We start from the raw sequence: 19,893 nt of genomic DNA, 5'->3' as shown, positions 1-19,893 counted from the left end.
AGCGGTTAAGTCATGCTGGCCACATGACTTGGAAAGCTGTCTGTGGACATACGCCAGCTCCCTCGGCCTGAAAGCGAGATGAGCGCCGCAACCCCATTAGTCGCCTGTGACTGGACTTAACCATCCAGGGGTCCTTTACCTTTACCCTTTTTAAATTACACATTGACCCCTAAAAAGGCTTTGGGGAGGAATTTGCTTGCTGGTTTCAGAATTTAAAAGCAGACTACATGTTACTGTAAGAGCCAGGTACATGAGGTTTGAGGTCCCAAGTCATGTAAGAGTTTATAGTTTAAAACTGGCACATAAAACCAGGCTCATATTGGTTGCTTGTGCAGCCAGAGCAGAAACAATGTGATATGTTGGGATTGTGTGATCCCCAGTGACACTGGCCACATATGATACATTACTGAACTATTTAATACTGGACAGAGGGTTTTTTCATATTAGCTTGGTCATGATCACTACAGATGGTAACAGCAGTCACGAAATTAAAAGACGCCTGCTTCTGGGGAGAAAAGCAATGATAAACCTACACAGCATCTTAAAAAGCAGAGACATCACCTTGCCAACAAAGGTCCGTATAGTTAAAGCTATGGTTTTCCCAGTAGTGATGTATGTATGTGAGAGCTGGACCATAAAGAAGGCTGATTGCCGAAGAATTGATGCTTTTGCATTATGGTGCTGGAGGAGACTCTTGAGAGTCCCATGGACTGCAAGAAGATCAAACCTACCCATTCTGAAGGAAATCAGCCCTGAGTGCTCACTGGAAGGACAGATCCTGAAGCTGAGGCTCCAATACTTTGACCACCTCATGAGAAGAGAAGACTCCCTGGAAAAGACCCTGATGTTGGGAAAGATGGAGGGCACAAGGAGAAGGAGACGACGGAGGATGAGATGGTTGGACAGTGTTCTCGAAGCTATCAACATGAGTCTGACCAAACTGCGGGAGGCAGTGGAAGACAAGAGTGCCTGGCGTGCTCTGTTCCATCGAGTCACGAAGAGTCAGACATGACTAAACAAACAAAAAAGAAGCAGAAATAACATTTATGCATAAAGTCATATTGATAAGATGCCTCTCGGTTGTATGGATTCTTGCAACATTACGGTAGAAATGGATTAGTTGAGCTCTGTTTGTTGTTTTTCCTATCCTTTTACAAAAATGAAAAAGTTAACACAGCCCAACAATCCACCAACAAGCCAAAGAGCTATCCTTGCTCACCATACACGAACTACCTGCATATCACAGATGTTTACTAAACTATATGTCACGCCTATGCTGAACTCAGGTATTTTGTTTGACCATACACTGAAGGTGAGCAAACCTTGATCCACACCTCTCCCCTCCCCTCTCCCCTCCTCCTGCTACCAACTTATTTCATTTTACTTTAGTTTGTGTTTGCTGTGTCCATGGAAAACTAAAAACATTTAATAAAACACTTTAGGAAAAAGAAGTGAAAGGGAGCACAGGAGAATGGTCCAAACATATCTAGTGGTTGCTTTCATCAATGATTATAAACTATGATTTATTGTTCAGTGTATGAACCTGGGCATATCCCCAGGCTGATGAGCTTCTTCCTTGCCTTCTTTTCCTTTTCTGACATGGGAGTGAGGAGATTGGAAACTTTTGTTACTGTTTTTGTCTAACCACTATTTGCATCATGTCAAAACCCAAACTGACTCAAAAGGGGCTTATAAGAAGCAGCCAGTTTCAAACCTTGGAGCAGGAAATTCTTCATGCTAAAGGCTCATTCGCCTAATAAGTTAATTATTAGTCCAGTGGCACTGTGTTTATATGAATCTTCATTACCCACAAAGTGGGTTTCCACGTGTGTGTTTTTCCAGACTTTCCAAATTCCTTTATTGCTTGACACATCCATTGGTATGGGTGTTTGTTTTGTCTGTCTGACTAACAATGAATGAATCTTTTTCTATGCTTTCTGGATTCCCAGTCCCCTTCATTGTTCATGGCCCACATTTCATGTTTCTCTGAGTCACATTAAAAAGCTATTGTCTTATTTTGTGTTGGCTTGTTATCTGGGTATATGCTAGTGTGTATTCTGTAGTGCTCCCGTAAAGAGCCATCTCCAAACCTTGCATGGAGTCTGTGGTCTAACACAAGTGATAAATAGATTAGATTAATGAAGGACTGCTATCTTTCCCATGAATACGTATGGGAAATGTCACATTATAGTCACTGGGACTTCTCAGTAGAAAAGGCGGCAGCTGAATAGATGCATTAACATGTTTTAAGTAATTCACTTGCATTGCTTTGTTACCTTTAAACAATCATGACAATCAACAGGAAAATAAATTTAAAATATCTATTTTGGGGGGAGGGGGAGAAGAAATATGTTAGTTCCAAAAGTTCACTGAGGAGGTTATTTAAAACAAACATTTAAGACTGTCCTTCTTTGTTGTTATAACCTACCAAATACTGAACAGTGTAGAAGCTGGCCTTGTCTTTCAATACAGGTAAATCGTGAAGTGACTGCAACAAATTTAAATGGGCAGGGAAGAGAACAGATAAGGTATGGCACAAAGATTGTTTTAGCTTGTTCTAGTTAGGACAGGGTAAGAAATATATGCTGATGGAGGAAGATTGATAATAACGGGCACTGCAAACAGTTTGGTGGACTCAACTCCTGGGAGCAGAGAATTTCAGGCATGGGATAAAATTTGCAAAATTCAGGAATGAACTATCTGCAACCATTCTTCAGAAACTGAATCCACAGATGCATTTTGCCATAAGAACCAATGTTTAAAACATCCCTGTGGGTCTCTGCAAGAGTGTTCGTCATACATCTTCTAGCAGCAGGATTTAAAATGTAAATAAACCAGTAAGCCAGGGACTTGTTTTGAACAACTGGCACAGCTAAGCTGTTGAATCGTTCAACCTTGGCTGTGGTCAGGTTGGCAACCCAACGAACTGGATATCTAATTTTAAAAAGGGCTAAGCAAATGTAATGATCGACAGGCAGGCACATTGTGGGTTGTTATATTAACTGCAGGATATGCTTTATTTTAATGCCAAGGGTGTTCCTTAAATGTTCTAGGCGCTCAAAGAGAGCAACAGGAAACACAGCGCATCATGTGTTCCCATTTTTATTCCCTCTGCTGTTGTGGATGTCATCAGTAGTACTAAACATGCACCACAGTCAAAAACTAGGCTGTTGATGCATCCCACAAAGTATGTCTAGTACAGTGGTACCTCGGGTTAAGAACTTAATTTGTTCTGGAGGTCCGTTCTTAACCTGAAACTGTTCTTAACCTGAGGTACCACTTTAGCTAATGGGGCCTCCCGCTGCTGCCGCAGCATGATTTCTGTTCTCATCCTGAAGCAAAGTTCTTAACCTGAGGTACTATTTCTGGGTTAGCAGAGTCTGTAACCTGAAGCGTCTGTAACCTGAAGTGCCTGTAACCCGAGGTACCACTGTACAGTGTTGACCTTTTGCTATGTAAGAAAGTTTTGCATCCCTCCCTCTGCTCTCCCCATGTGTTAACCTAAATCAGTTCTGGGCAAATTTGGGGTGGGCACAGAGGACTCGTGGGTAAAGGAGAGGGAGTGGACATTCCATTGTGCAAGTAGAAATCCTTAAACTGCTGGAAGTACAGTGGTGCCCCGCAAGACGAATGCCTCGCAAGACGGAAAACTTGCTAGACGAAAGAGTTTTCTGTTTTGGAGGTGCTTCGCAAAACGAATTTCCTATGGGCTTGCTTCGCAAGACGAAAATGTCTTGCGAGTTCCTGCGGGGTTTTTTTCCTCCCCCCCTTTTTCTAAGCCGCTAAGCCGCTTATCCGCTAAGCCAATAAGCCGCTAATAGTGCTAATCCGCTAAGCCGTCAATGGGCTTGCTTAGCAAGACGAAAAAACCGCTAGACAAAGAGACTCGCAGAATGGATTCTTTTCGTCTTGCGAGGCACCACTGTACTTCATTAGATGCCCCACTAGACTTCTGTGTACTCTGTTCTGAACCATATTGTGCTATCTCCATATTATCTTACATTCTTTTGAACTGGGTGTAAAGTCCATCAGTTAAGGCCAAAGATACTATGATATATGCAAAGAATTACATGCCTTGGGTGAATGCAGAAGGAAGTGGAGATTGTGCTTTGTGTGCAGTTGACTGCAGGTCAACAATGATAAATGAACTTATGATTATTCATGTACTAGTGAAGGGAGGGTTTCTTGTTTTTGCTATTATTTGCTATTTTTTGTGTTTTTATATTGTAAACCACTGTGTGATCTTTGGATGAAAGGTGATACAGAAATGTACCAAACAAATAAATAACATCTTGGTACATTGGCCACACATGTCAATGGGGATGTACGGATGCAGCCCGCATTGCCAGGTCCACTTACCTGTGCTATCATCTGTTTTCAAATGAACATACTGTGGGGTACTGCAGAGTCAATCTGCAATGAGCCTTTATTTTCAGAATGCAACCAATTGCTCAAAAAGCACTTTTTAGTTTCAGAAAATATGCAATGGTTCTAGATTGCAATTGAGCAATTTAGGGGGGGAAACCCACAAGTGCTTGGACTGACAATAAAATTATATATATATAAATGGAAGGTAAATAGTTACATATCTATTAACTTAAAATGGACTGCTATTCTTTCTCTTCCCCTTTTTAAAGTTTTTCTTTTACTCTGTTTGTTGATCTGTGCAAACATCAGGTTTCTCAAAACATTTAAACAGAAAACTCTAGGCTTAAAATTTCTACCTTTCCCTATTGTTAAAGAAATACATCTGGGTTTAGAAAATCTTCATTGTAACAACAGTAACATACTAAAGGAAGTAAAAAAAGGTTAAGAAAGCAATTTCCCCAGCCATTTATGGTACCACAAATATCTGTCTGATCTTCTGCCTCCCTACCATGCTGACATGTCTAGTTAGCAAACATTGCAGAAGGACTGTTTGTTTTCATGTTCCGAGAAGGGACTCCCTTGGATAATTCTTAGGCCAAAACTAACGATAAACTTAATTTCGGCTGGCCAAAGTTTAGAGGAGGCTGAAGAAGTTAACCATAAAGCCAGCTGGAATGAGGGGCTGGATATTGATGAAAAGCGAATTGAATGGGGAGGGGAGAGCAAAGAACAGAGTAAGAGGACAGAAGACTCAAAAACTTCAAAGGGGAAAGAATGGGATATTTCAGCTTCTAAGACTTCAATCCAGTGCACCCATTCAGTTTAATGGATCTCAAACTTTGGGTAAACTTATTCAAGACTGGGTTGCTGTTAAGAGGCCTTTAAAAAAAACAAACAGAATTACTACTTTTTTCTCATTTATTCTCATTGAGATGTATTATACCTTTGCATCTCTCTTCCCCCAAAAGAATCATACAGAGATGGTAGGAATATTTTGGGGAAAGCAGATAATTCAATCTTCTCATTAGAAGAGTGATCCTGAGCCTTGCTTTTGTACACCAAATCTACTATTCGGAAAATATAGAACATCTATAGATGGTGGCAGAATTGGGGGGAGGGGGTAAAAGTTATTATTTCATTTTATAATGTATATAAAACAGAACGATTATAATGGACAAAAACTGGAAGATGAAATACGAAACCATAAAATAGGCATGCAGAATGAGTAGTTGCCTCATGAGTTAAAATAAAGTCCAGGTAAAGATTATCAGCATTTTCAGATCATCAGACATAGCCCCAGATTCACCAGGCTTGTGAATGACGAAGGCTAGTCTTGAAAATGATGCTTCCACTGTATATGTCATAAAGGAATGCCAAATCACATAAAAATGTTCATGGGGGTTCTAGTCCTTGTCGAATTCCTTGGCAAATTGTGAGCTGTTGGTACATCAAAATCTGAGATGCAAGAGAAGTAACTGGATATCTTCTATAGGCCTTTTGTGCATCCCTGTGTGTACAGGGTTCCTTCATGCTAATTTGAAAGCACAATGATGTTCGTTTTGCTGCCTGAACCAAAGGGCAACAATTGACTCTAAGACTTAAATGTTAAGTTCGTTGACCAGGAAATAAGTCCTACTGAATTCTGTAGAACTCATTTATGAATAAGCACACCTAGCAATAGGTAGTTGCTGCAATCTTGTGCACACTTCATTGAGATTATTTTTCAATGTATTTTTCCAAGGAAGCCTACACCATTGATTTGTTTAGATTGCTTTAATGCAGTTACTTTTAAAGGTGTTCAGGAACAATGTAAATGGTGGCTTTTAATTACAGATATGAGCCTAGGCAACAATTTTATTTTCAATTATCCCCAATTTAGTATTCCATCTGAACCCAAAAAAAAAACCTGTGGTTAATATTAAGTTTCCTGAAACAAGCCAGCTTCATAAACCATGGTTTGAAATCGGCTTGTTTTAGTAAACCATAGTTCTAACTAACCACAGTTTGTCTGAGTTCAAATGTAACACTACACTGCTGTCAGTAAAATGTAAACAAAAGCTGCTGATTTCATCCTCAGACATTCTGCATGGCTGTGTGTGTTATACTGAGGCTTGCATAGTCTTATAGCTTATCATTGCACTGTAACCATTCTTTGCTGTGACATCCAAATGCTGTCAGAGGTGGAATTGCACCCAATTTTTCCAAAGACATTCAACTTCCATTATAGTTCATCCATAAAAGCAGGCTCCTCGCCTTGCTTTTCTATTGCAAAGGTCTCTACTTTGTTCTCCCACGTATTGAGACCACTCCCTGAATTTTGCAATCAATTGCCCAATTAAGTCATGTGTGCACACAATATATATAGTGGTGTAAAATGTACATAACATTCATATATTAGTGAAAATAGCATATAAAAATACATTTTCTTAGGGAAAACTGCTTTGAAAAAAAAAAAAAGTATACTAGGCAAAAATTCGGGGGGGGGGGGGAGAGAATAAATCCACACTAACATTCTGATGAACTTTCTGAGAACTTTTAAAAAGGAAAGATGCAAACTGATATGTAAATGTGGAGAACTGAACTTTTGTGGGGGAATGATAAACTGAAAGACTGACAGAATTACCCATTCCTACCTGCTGTCTTCTGTAATTTTTTGCTGCTCCTTTACTGTTTTAGTGTTATACTTTAAGATTTATTTTAGATTACTTCATTTTAAATTGTAAATACACGTTTTTATCCTTGCAGCCAGCTGCCTTGAGTTGAAATGTTTCAAATAAATAAGTACCATACGTTAACATGCAGCACCCAATACAGTGGTACTTCAGGTTACATATGCTTCAGGTTACATACGCTTCAGGTTACAGACTCTGCTAACCCAGAAATAGTACCTCAGGTTAAGAACTTTGCTTCAGGATGAGAACAGAAATTGTGCCCTGGTGGCACAGCAGCAGCAGGAGGCCCCATTAGCTAAAGTGGTGCTTCAGGTTAAGAACAGTTTCAGGTTAAGAACGGACCTCCGAAACGAATTAAGTACTTAACCCGAGGTACCACTGTACCTTGTTGACCTTATGTAAATGATGCAGGTCCCTTCCCCCAATAATATTCTCAGAAGAACTGAATAAGATGTTGTGAACCATGTTTGGGGTTAGTGTTGGTGAAGAGCAAGGAATAGGTGTAAATGTTAGCAGCCCATATGGTAAAATTCTGGAACCTCTGTAAAATCTGGAATCCTTTGTGCAGTTTGTAGCCCAGTGCAACTCTGTTTGAGTTTTCTGGGAAATTCCCAATGAAAATAGCCACATATGTGAAGCGTGAAGGAGTGAAAGCAAACAGAACAGGAAGGACAGAGGCAGTTGAGAAATTGGGGAAGTATTTTCTACTTCGTTTGCATAATTCTCTGCCAAAAGAAAAGGCTGATTGTGTGCGTGTTGCAACAGGGTTAGAGGGGGGAGTGATTGGTGAAGTGAGAAGAAAAAGCTTAAGCAAGGCCATTCCTTGGCACAATCAGGAGAGGCTAAGTGGATGTAGCAGAGACTAAGAGGCAACCAGGCAAAATCCGTTTGCAAAGGGTGTTCAACCCTTTGCAAGGCTCGGTAATGATGCCACATTTGCTGAGCTATACTGCTCTGTTTCTGCTATGGATATGTTGCTCTGCGCAGAAGGGTAAGTAGTTGAATTTTAAACCGATGCAGAAAATAGATCTCAGTGTTCGAACGATGTGGTTGATACGTCTGTATTTTACTTCTCTAAGGCTGCCATCCTAAATACTCCTAATTCATTGGGATTTGGCTATAAGAGTTGTACAAGTTCCAGAGTCAAGTTTCAGATTTCCATTGTGCAGTTAAAGATGTGAGTAGTTTGACTCAGCTGTAGTTTCAGGGATGCTTGAGAAGAGAGCTGTGCAGTGTGACCCTAAACACGTTTATTCAGAAGTATGCCCCGCTAATTTCAATGGGTTTTTCTCTCATGTAATTGTTCTTACCATCTTAATCAAGGTGGGACTTCTACTACCATTGTAACCCACCCTGCCTCCAGAGCATCAGAAATGAAGACTTGGACCATATTAAGAAGCACTTCTGTGTGCATGCGTAGTGATGCTTGAGCCTCAGCTGTAAACCAGTTAGGAGTAAGTTCCATTGAACACTCTGGATTGCAGCTGCAACTTCTGAGTAGACTGCAAATTCTACATTGTTTGTGTGCACGAAATGGTAGAACCACCCAGCTGAAAATACTCCGTATTAAGTAGAAACCAATTTTCCATCTCACTGAACTTTGAGAGTGTGTGTGGTTATGCACAACTGAAGTGTGAATAGAAAACAAGGAGGCTAAAAGCAGGTATATGGATCCAAGAAATTTTGCATAAACATAGAAGGGGAGAGGGTTTTGCATATTCATTTGCTTTGCAAAAAAGAAGAAGAAGAGGTGCATTTGATGTCATTGCTGAGGTTTTGTCTGTATAGGTATGATGACATAGGGCAGCATTTCTGTACCTTTAATGGTTGTATCAAAGAAGGTAGGTGTAGCTTGTAGGTGTAGCTTGCTATTGTTGGGGACTGCATTTGCTGAAAGGTGGAGAAGCAAATGCTACAACATGTTGGAGATGTGGCTTAACATCAGCAGCCTATAATGTATGTATGGTGGTATTATGCACTATGCAATGAACATGTATGTCCCAAAGCAGGGGATATGGTTAGGATGGGGGATAACCTTAGAAAAAATATTGTTTTGGCAAGCAAATTCCAGCTGGTCACTAATGTTTGGAAGTATTTCTCATACAATGTGACCCCCCCACACACACTACACTGTGGTTTTTCACTGCCCCCACAGTTGGGGCCCACTCAAGTTATTGCCTGAGGTACAGCAGAAAATGGCATCTCTCCATAGAACCTAAGGCCAGTAAAGTTATTTTAGCATCTTACATAGAAAAAAAAAACCCATAAACACTCTCCTCTACTCTGGGAAGGAAAATGGAACAACAATAAATTAAATAACTAACCATTTGCTACCTTTTCATCGTGCCCAGTATTAGCCAGCACACTGTGCCAGACAACGGTGGTTACTGTGGGCATAGAGGGCCACTTTTGCAAGTATTATGTGGCTGTTGCATAGTCAGTGCTTGAAACCTTGTGAGCATCACTGGGTAGCCATTTTTGACAGCATTCCCATGGCAACTGTAATGTGTGAACCAGTCCTAATTTGTGCACTCTGCCTCCAACCTCTCTCTCTCTCTCTCTCTCTCTCTCTCTCTCTCTCTCTCTCACACACACACACACACACACACACACACACACCACCAGCTAGAATATTCAGATCTTGCCTTGTAAATACCCTTATATTGCCATGAACTGCAAACCTCAATTGGAAGTCGACATTGGGCAAGAATGTAGTTAATCATTAGTTACGAGAGAGTCAAGCTATGCTCCTTTTTGTTAGTGCTCAAGTCCAATTCTTCATGCTGTGCTCCCAGGTATAATAGAACAAATAATATTGTAGACTTCCGTTTATATCTGTTGCTCATCGGATATTCTTGTGGGTGGTAATGGGGAAATAAGTGAGTATTTATGAGATAAGAATTATTCGTCTGCAGTGTTGATCAGGATTCCTGTTTAGATTAAAATAACCAGGAACAGCAATCTTTTCCATGCTGTCAAATCACAAAGAGTTGTTGCTGATAACTGTTTTGAAAACCATTCTTCACCCAGAATGTTTTCTAACATGTTCTGAAATGTTTCCATTATATAAAGGCAAAGGAAGGCATGCATGTTTGGGGATCTTTTTGAAAAGCAAAATTCATACATTTAAAATCTGAAAAGAAGCTGAAAGCCCATGGCTGTTATGCTTCTAATGCGATTAGCCAGCAGGGCTGCATGCTATGCAAGAGCACTTAGCAGGAGCTAAGCTGAAATTCCTTAGGACACTTTTTTCTGAGAGAAATTTCCGAGATCCCCCCTTTCCCCTCCTCAACTTCTGGCAGAAAAAGAAGGCACCCCACAACCAAATTTCCTCTGAATATTCTTCACCCTATTTTTGTGGCAACTTTCACACCTCCCCCCAACCCAAAGCTCTGGCATGGCACTGGGCATTGTGGAGAAGGCAAAAATAGTGGGTGGGTTGTCGACACCATTGCCTCTGCTCCTGTATAATAATAATAATAATAATAATAATAATAATAATAATAATAATATTTATGCCCCGCCCATCTGGCTGAGTTTCCCCAGCCACTCTGCGTAGCTCCCAATCAAATGTTAAAAACAGTACAGCATTAAATATTAAAAACTTCCCTGAACAGGCCTGCCTTCAGATGTCTTTTAAAGATAGAATAGCTGCTTATTTCCTTCACATCTGAAGGGAGGGTGTTCCACAGGGTGGGCGCCACTACCGAGAAGGCCCTCTGTCTGGTTCCCTGTAACCTCACTTCTCACAATGAGGGAACCGCCAGAAGGCCCTCGGTGCTGGATCTCAGTGGGGCTGGATGATGGGCGTGGAGACGCTCCTTCAGGTATACAGGACCGAGGCCATTTAGGGCTTTAAAGGTGAGCACCAACACTTTGAATTGTGCTCGGAAATGTACTGGGAGCCAATGCAGATCTCTCAGGACTAGTGTTATGTAGTCCCGGTGGCCACTCCCAGTCACCAGTCTAGCTGCCACATTCTGGATTAATTGCAGTTTCCAGGTCACCTTCAAAGGTAGCCCCACGTGGAGCACATTGCAGTAGTCCAAGCGGGAGATAACTAGAGCATGCACCACTCTGGCAAGACAGTCTGCGGGCAGGTAGAGTCTTAGCCTGCTTACCAAGTGGAGCTGGTAGACAGCCACCCTGGACACAGAATTAACCTGCGCCTCTGTGGTTTAAAGTGACCACAATGAGAAGCCTAAGATAGAAAGGAAGGAAAACATTGTGCTACTGCTAACAGTGAGTCTCACTCCTATTAGAGCTGACTCCTGTTGGAAAATGTCTTCTCCCTGTGATGAAATTTCTTCCGTCTTCTTCAGCCACAAATGAAGTGGAGAATTCCAAGAGACAATTTGTACAGGGCTCTAAATTATAATGTGAGCCTGTGAGGCCCAGTAAACTAGGTCTCTCTCTCTCTCTCTCTCTCTCTCTCTCTCTCTCTCTCTCTCTGTATGTCACTGTATAAAATTGCCTCTTCCTTCTCTCCACTACTCCCCTGCTATCACATCATTAAGGCTGTGGTGCAAGTATGGGAACACCTCTCATGTGTACATGCCCCGAAGCCCACTCCCTTTGGCTCTTAAGAGCTGCTGTAGGAAATGAAAGTGTTTGCCCTGAGGGGAGTGGAAGAGAGCTGTCGAACCATATGCAGTTGGTAAAAAGGCATTTCTAGCCCCCAAGGCTACCTGAGCCTCCAGTGGCAGAACTGGATGCAGAAGCACCCCCCACAAACTGCAAGTCCCTTCACAGGGAGTGTGACCCCATTCAAGGTAGGCAACCAACCAGTTTCTCAGACATAGGAACGACTCACCCCCAGTGCCAGGATTCAAGCTCAGCTTGTTTTCCCGCATCCATTTCACCACTGTGTCCCGGCAGTGGTCCAGGGACTTTGCAGCCTCTCCTGATTCAGATGTTATGGAGAAATAGAACTGAGTGGCATCTGCATACTGAGGGCATCTAACCCCAAAACTCCTAATGACTGCTCCTAATGGCTTCATGTAGATATTAAATAGCACTGGAGTGTAATAGTTCCATATAACACTGGTCCTGAAAGACCTACATTGGCTCTCAGTATGGTTCCAAGCACAATTCAAAGTGTTGGTGCTGACCTTTAAAGCCCTAAATAGCCTTGGCCCAGTATACCTGAAGGGGTGTCTCCACCGCCATTGTTCAGCCCAGACACTGAGGTCCAGCGCCGAGGGCCTTATGGCGCTTCCCTCATTGTGAGATGTGAGGTCACAGGGAACCAGGCAGAGGGCCTTCTCAGTGGTGGCACCCTCCCTGTGGAACGCCCTCCCTTCAGATATCAAGGAAACAAACAACTATCTGACTTTTAGAAGACATCTGAAGGCAGTCCTGTTTAGGGAAGTTTTTTATGTTTGATGTGTTATTGTGTTTTTAATAATCTGTTGGGAGCCATATAAGTAATAAATTATTATTATTATTATTATTATTATTATTATTATTATTAATCCCCTGTGGAACCCCATAAAGTAGCCACCAGGGGCCCAAAAGCTATGCTACACTCTAGACCTGGTCCTAAAGGTAGTATTGGAAGCACTGTCATACCCCAATTCCCATTCCCCAGAGTTGGTTCAAGAGGATGTCATGGTCTATGGTCCCAAACACGGATGACTGATCCAGAAGCTGGAACAAGGTCATGCATCAGTTTGACCAAAACGGTGGCCAGGTCTGAACCCAGATTGGAATGGATCTAAATAATCTTTGTCCTCCAAGAATGCTTGGGGCTGCCCCACCACGGTCCTCTCCACCCCCAGCCCTAAAAGGGGCTTGTGGCAGTTGGTTGCCACACCCCCTGCCCCCACCTGCCTTGCCCCACCCCCTGTTCCTGGGACTCCTCATGAAGGACCTGTCCCTGAAGGAAGAACTGTAAGGGCCTCCTTCCACCTGCCTTGCTCTACCCTCTAGTCTCTGCTTCTCAATGTGTATTGTATTATTTTATGTAGTGTGGCTTGCCATTGTTTTATTGATTATAGTTTAGATATTTATTGTAACTGCTGAGTGGATTTCTGCTTAACTTTTATATGTTGGTATTATTATTTTATGCTATTCTAAAGATTGTTGAATGTTACTTTTTTGATGTAGGTTGCCTATTTTAAAGTTGTTTTATTACCACATTTTTGTATTGCATTAGATTGTTATATGATGCACATTTTTTGTTTCTTCAGCTTGTAAACCGCCTTGAGTATTGTAAGATAGAAAGACGGTATACAAATTAAAAATGATGATGATGGGCCAACTGCATTGCAGGGGGTTAGACTAGATGACCATGGGGTCCCTTCAAACTCTACAGTTCTATGGTTCTATGGACAGGGGTCTAGGGAGCAAGTTGTCGGACACATTGCCTTGACTACATCAGCTGATTGCATAAGGTGAAACTGACCCTGCAAAACATCCTCAATAACAGCACTGCATACCGTATTGGCCTGAATATAAGACGCACTTCAGGGTGGTAGTGCTGGGAGTCAGGCGCACCCAGTTCCGAATATAAGCCACACTTGAACTTTTCGCAGTCGGAATTTGGAAACAAAAAGTGTGGCTTATATTCGGGCCATAATATGATATTTCAACCGGAGCTTCAGCAAGTGCAGAGTCACGATCACTCCAAAGCTGAGTGACTTAATCCTCCAAGTGTGCAGCCAGTTGGTCGCAGTAGGTCTTTGGGGGATCCACAGGTTCCTCCCCTACACAACGCATTCCTTCACAGGCTGCTTGTGAGCTTTCAGTGGGATATCACTGGCTGCCGTTGGATGCAATGCATTCGTGCAAACAGCCCCATAGGAAAGATTCCCATCTGCCTTGCACTTTAAACGCTATTGATTGCCTGCAGAATGGAATTTGGGCATTCTCAGATCGTGTCCGGAGGTGCAGCGGTGTTAGTCTCTTGCAGCAAAAACAGCAAAGAGTCTTCTGGTGACTGGATAGCTCAGCTGGTTAGAGCATGGTGCTGGTCACACCAAGGTTGCAGGTTCGGTCCCCATATGGGACAGCTGCAGGGGCGCCGACTTATAAAAAATATTGGGGGGCGGGGGCCCATACCGACTTATAAAAAATATTGGGGGGGCCCAAGACCTCCAAACCGCTGCTGCTGGGGGAACGAAAGGGGCGAGCCCCGGGCTGCCCCGACCTTAAGTGAACCTGTGAGGGCCCGCCCTTTGCGGCAGCCGATTGGCTGCCGCCGTGGGCAGTAAATATTAATGAGCTAGGGGGAATCCCCGCTTCTAGCGGGGCTGATGCCAGCCCCGCGTGATTGTTGATGGGTCGAGAGCCCGCAACCCCACCCCCTCTCTAGATCGGGAGTGGCTTTGTTTTAACTCATTACTGAATGTATTTTAAAAGGTAACTATCGTCAAACAAGGAAAATAAAAAATACCAACATAATTTTGTGATTTTACAAAGCATAATATAACTAATAATTTCCTTAAATTATTGGGGGGGCAGAGCCCCCCAAACGAATTTTTGAGGGGGCTCGGGCCCCCTCAGGCCCCATGGAGTCGGCGCCTATGGACAGCTGCATATTCTGGCATTGCAGAGGGTTGGACCGGATGATCCTCAGAGTCCCTTCCATCTCTACTATTCTATGACTCTAACTTAAAGTAGAGCATTTATAATGTCATGTACCTTTGCAGACTGAAGTCCATCAAATTCATGAAGTGTCATTGAGTTGCATGGTTTATTGGGGAGAGGTGGACCTGTAAATAGTGAGGTTGGAAGCAAAATGGTGATGATGATGCTATTGGCCAAGACAATTTGCAAAAATAATAATTACTCACATGATTTCTCAAATCATGAAAAAGTTGGAGACTTTTTTTTACAGAGAAATAGCCGCATATCAAACAAAAGAAACAAATCTTGAAAAATACGTAGAAGAAAACAAGTATGAATGGGTCTTTCATAGTCTTTAATCAGACAGTGCATCCTTTGGATAGTATGACTGCACCCTCTAGTGGGAGCAATAGTACTATATAAAATCCAACTGCACACTTGAAAAAGAGAGAGCTGAATCTTTTTTCAATAATAGTCTGAGGCTATGTTCCAGTGACTACAAATGTAGTATTAAGTCAGATGAATCAGTTTCATTCCTAAACCACTGAGCTCATGTAGCCTTGTGTAGGTTCATGCCATTCAGTTAATTGATTGGCAGAGCAATCTGAATTGCCTTGCACTAGTCTGGTTTTGTATGGGATGTTAGGGGAGGAAGAGTACCTCTAGTAGGTGGCAATCATGCCTGTTCTGGGGTAGTTTGACCATAGTTGGTCTCCACCCTGCACTCAGCTCTTGCCTATGGCTCCTAGAATAAGACAAGCTCTAATGGATTGAGTGGATGAGGCCAACAGTGGGTCCAATGGTCATGAAGGTGATTTCTGCACATGCTGTAGAAAGAAGTGAGGGGCAATGAAGTTTGTCTAGGACAGCGGTTCTCAATCTGTGGGTCCCCAGATGTTGTTGGACTACAACTCCCATCTTCCATAGGTAGCAAGGCCAGAGCTCAGGGATGATGGGAGTTGTAGTCCAACAACATCTGGGGACCCACAGGTTGAGAACTGCTGGTCTAGGAGAAGGAAGTCTCTGATCCTAAACCTCCACTGCCTTGTGGGATATCTTCAGGGGAGGAAAAGGCTAAGCAGTAAACACTACACAAATCCGGAGTAGAGTCCCTAATTTGGTTGAATGGCACCTTGTACACCTCCTTCCGGCAACTCCTGCAGCCAAGTTGGTGCTAAAAGTATTGCTCTGTTTTCCTTTGGACCACATCAGCATGGCTAGTCTCAGCAGCCCAGGCTTGCACACCACAGAGGTCACTTCAGTGCTGCTAATGTAGCAATCTAACTTCACCCCCCAGAAGCAGACTCCATTGTCTCTCGAGACAGACGGATGCCAACAACTGTCTGGTTGCACATGGGCCACCCCCTGTAAATAACACCAGTATCACTTCATGAGCACAGACCTCCTCCTTCCACCTGTCATCATTAACCAAATGTTAATTCACGAATGTATTAATTCCATAAAGTTCACTATTCATCAAGTCATTAAAGAGAATGTATTGAACTTGAAACTTGAATCCAAACAAAGAAAATGTACTTGTCGGTGTTATCTCAGTTCTTGATTACTTTTATATAGAGTTTAGAGGGAAAGTTTCAGGCTTCTAAAAGTAATACCTCTAACCTGAATTTAAAGCTTTTAATGATTCTTCTATTACTATTTCTCCTTCTTTCTGTGCCACATTTCCACAGAGTTGTGCCCCAAATGGCTTACAACATATCGGATGAACAATCACCATTCAAAACAGATAGCTAGATAAAGAGAAACAATTAGAAATAATACTAACATCAATAATTAAAAAGATCAATCTGTACAACATTGTGTAAAACAATGCAAATGATTGCTTCAGTGAAACAATATTGCATAAAACAATACAAGTAAACTAATCTAATTTAATGGCTTAAATCTGATGAAGAAACACCCACACCTCTTGACTTCACAGCCATTAACAGCAGCTCTTCAGTTGAACATCACTCAAGATGTCTAACAGCCTTTCCGCAATCTGTTTCACATGTTAATCCCAGCTGGTTAAGCCTAAACTAGAAGAAAATAAACTCTTGTCTATTGCATTGCATCTAACTGGGTGGGGTCTAAGAAACTTAATTCTTCACTAAACCTCCCTGAAGAACACTCCCGAAACAACCTTTTTAGACTCAAATTATCTTGATCAATATTAGCCCATTATCACTGTCACCTTCCTGGGTGATTCAAGTGATTAGTGTCCTTGCTGAATTAGTGTGTTGCCGGATAAGAACAGTATTTTGTGAGAATCCCAGCAACAGGGTACAGTGGTGCCCCGCAAGACGAACGCCTCGGAAGACGAAAAACTCGCTAGACGAAGGAGTTTTTCGTTTTCTTAGCCGCTTCGCAAGACGCATCTCCCTATGGGCTTGCTTCGCAAAACGAAGCTTGCCCCGCAAGCTCCGGGGATAGCAGGGAAGCGCAGCGATTCTCCCCGCTGCCCCTTCCCTTGCTTTAAAACAGGTCCACGCTCCCCTCTATCCCCGGACCTGTTTTAAAGCAGGGGAAGGGGCGGCGGGGAGAAGATTGCTTCTCCCCGTTGCCTGCCCCGCGCCTTCCCCTCTGTCCCCGGACCCCTTTTGAACCAAGGGGCGGCAACGGGGAGAAGCGATTGTCCCCGCTGCCCCTTCCCTTGCTTTAAAACAGGTCCGGGGACAGAGGGGAAGGCGCGCGGCACTTCCCCTCTGTCCCCGGACGGTCTCCATAGGAACGCATTGATTGATTTTCAATGCATTCCTATGGGAAACCGTGCTTCGCAAGACGAAAAACTCGCAAGAAGAAAAAACTTGCGGAACGAATTAATTTCGTCTTGCGAGGCACCACTGTATTCTGAACACTTTCCATTGATGGACAGCAACATACCTTCTGCTCAAACCTGACTTATAGTACAATGAAGGGAGATTAGGTAGCAATCACAGTTACAAAGCCAGCGTTGTTAATTGCTTAATTCATTGGAATCCTCAGTTCTTGCTCTTTTTTCTTCAGATACTTTAAATGTTAGTGTACAGGACCTGGAAGTCATACTTGATTGATGCTTTCTCCCCTCGTATCTAGGTGGAAATGACTGTGGACCACCCCCAAGAAGAGACCGTGAAGAACTTGCAAAATTACCAGGCAAGCCATCCTATTCCCATGGGGAAGAAGTAGTCTACAACTGCCGGCCTGGATATATAAAACTTGGGCGCATTAGATTTCAGTGCAATGATGGAGAATGGGTGCAATCTGTACCACATGTGGAATGCAGGAGTAAGTAAAAGCATAACTTTGCAGAATTCAGAATCACAGGCAATAGAAATATTTTGAGCAGTTAATTTTTTCCCCTTTGTGATAATCATTGGGATGACTCATTTTTTTTTTAGCATTCTAACAGAGACCACAAGGTTCTATTTCAGTTTGTAGGCACAATCTCTCTTTTTTGTTTGACATTTGGATTCCATTATTTGTTTCCACTCAGAGAGGTGGAGAAATATAATCATTTTCCTTTTTAACTGAAAGCTGAATACTGCCTACACTACTTCTCTTCTCCTTCTCCTTTGGCGATCACTCATAGCCAAGTAAGATTGTCTTCCATAAATTCTGGGTCCACATGTCCTTCCACAGTGGGGACATAGGTTTCTGGGTGGGAGTTGATCACAGTGAGGGTTTGCCAAGCGTGCCTTCCTCTTAGGGCGTTTCACTCTTTCGTCCTGAGTTTGAGTGTCTTCAAAGCCAATGACACCTTTGGAAAAGGCTGTTCTCCAATTGGAGCACTTGCAGGCCAGTGTTTCCCAGCTGTCGGTGTTTATACTACATTTTTTAAGATTTGCCTTGAGAGAGTCTTTGAACGTCTTTTGTTGACCACCAGCATTACGCTTTCCATTTTTAAGTTTGGAATAGAGTAGTTGCTTTGGAAGATGAGATTCAGGTATCTGCACAACATGACCAGTCCAACAAAGTTGATGTTGAAGAATCATTGCACACACAAACACGGACACACACGGAAGCTGAGGGCCAAATACAATGTTATGAAGAAAAGTTGTTTGCCACCACAAACAGCTCCATATCTCCCTGGTTATGACTTCTAAAAGAAGGTGCTTGAAGCAACTTAAGACTTCCACCCCAATTTTTCTACAAGAGGCACCTGGTGAATCAGAGCAGGAGTGGGGGAATTTTGAGCTCAGTGATGTTGAATGTCATCTATTTCTTCGTGGAGAGACAAGGAGATGCAAGGCTGTTCTTCACAACCTCATATATTCCTCCTAACATTGCATGGTTCTCAAATGCCATGTTTTTCTAACCAGAAGTGTTATAATGCATTACATTTCACTTTTTTTTTAATTTCCAGAAAAGCCATGCGGACATCCTGGAGATATTCAGTCTGGCTCTTTTGATATTGTTAATGAAAATGAATTTGTCTTTGGTGCTCGTGTTGTGTATCGATGTGATGATGGGTAAGTTACCCCCCTCCTTCAGATATTTAATCATGGTATTATTTTAAGGACAGGTGCTTTATGATTAAAAACTCTACTGATTTTAAAAACTCATTAAAAAAATAGAACATCAGGTGTATATTATATACTTAAATGGGTGGTTGTACTTGGGTAGTGTTGGGGTGCCTGACTGACTGCTCTTGGGCTAAGGCACCCATTTCACCGCAAAGTATTTCAGTCAGAAGAAAACAAATGGCTGCAAATTATTTTTGTCAAATTTGCCTGGTGTGCACACTGCAGCTGTTCCTGAATATTCGTGTCATCCCTAGAAACAACTAGAAAATGTTCTTTCTTTTTCAAAAGCCTCGTCATGTTTCGAAGTACTATTACAGAAGCTGATCCACTCATGTAATTCTATAGTTTTAAAAAAATTGAGTTTATTTTTTAAAAAATCTTCCAGGTACAAGATGCTCAGTCATACAAATTACCGTGATTGCCGTGCAGATGGATGGAGCAATGATGTCCCTCACTGTGAAGGTAAGTGGACCTTCTGAGATCTTGACTGAAATTCAGAGTACATCGGAATTGTCTAAGGTTCTATAAGGTAAAAAGGTAAAGGGACCCCTGACCATTAGGTCCAGTCATGACCGACTCTGGCATTGCGGCGCTCATCTTGCTTTATTGGCCGAGGGAGCTGGCGTACAGCTTCCGGGTCATGTGGCCAGCATGACTAAGCCGCTTCTGGCAAACCAGAGCACCGCACAGAAACGCCATTTACCTTCCCGCTGGAGTGGTACCTATTTATCTACTTGCACTTTGACGTGCTTTCGAACTGCTAGGTGGGCAGGAGCAGGGAC

The 19,893-nt window shown here is 42.5% G+C and overlaps 1 protein-coding gene across 7 annotated transcripts in view; it reads left to right on the top strand.

Annotated features, from left to right (window-relative positions):
* The first annotated feature begins 7,685 nt into the window (after positions 1-7,685).
* LOC310847500 (complement factor H-like) overlaps positions 7,686-19,893 on the top strand; it is a 48,462-nt gene continuing 36,254 nt past the window's right edge. For 5 of the 7 annotated variants that reach the window (XM_083745318.1, XM_083745316.1, XM_083745319.1 and 2 more), the window contains exons 1-4: positions 7,754-8,031; positions 17,682-17,873; positions 18,952-19,057; positions 19,497-19,573. In XM_083745318.1, the coding sequence (XP_083601444.1) occupies positions 7,965-8,031; positions 17,682-17,873; positions 18,952-19,057; positions 19,497-19,573 (442 nt within the window). In that variant the 5' untranslated portion in view covers positions 7,754-7,964. Of the gene's footprint in view, positions 8,032-17,681; positions 17,874-18,951; positions 19,058-19,496; positions 19,574-19,893 lie in introns of all 7 variants that reach the window. The other 2 variants (XM_083745314.1, XM_083745315.1) reach the window with 2 other exon arrangements.

This window comes from Podarcis gaigeae (genome assembly GCF_964106915.1).
Source record: "Podarcis gaigeae genome assembly, chromosome: 6".
Lineage (NCBI taxonomy): Eukaryota > Metazoa > Chordata > Lepidosauria > Squamata > Lacertidae > Podarcis > Podarcis gaigeae.
This window is presented reverse-complemented; position numbering and strand designations above follow the sequence as displayed.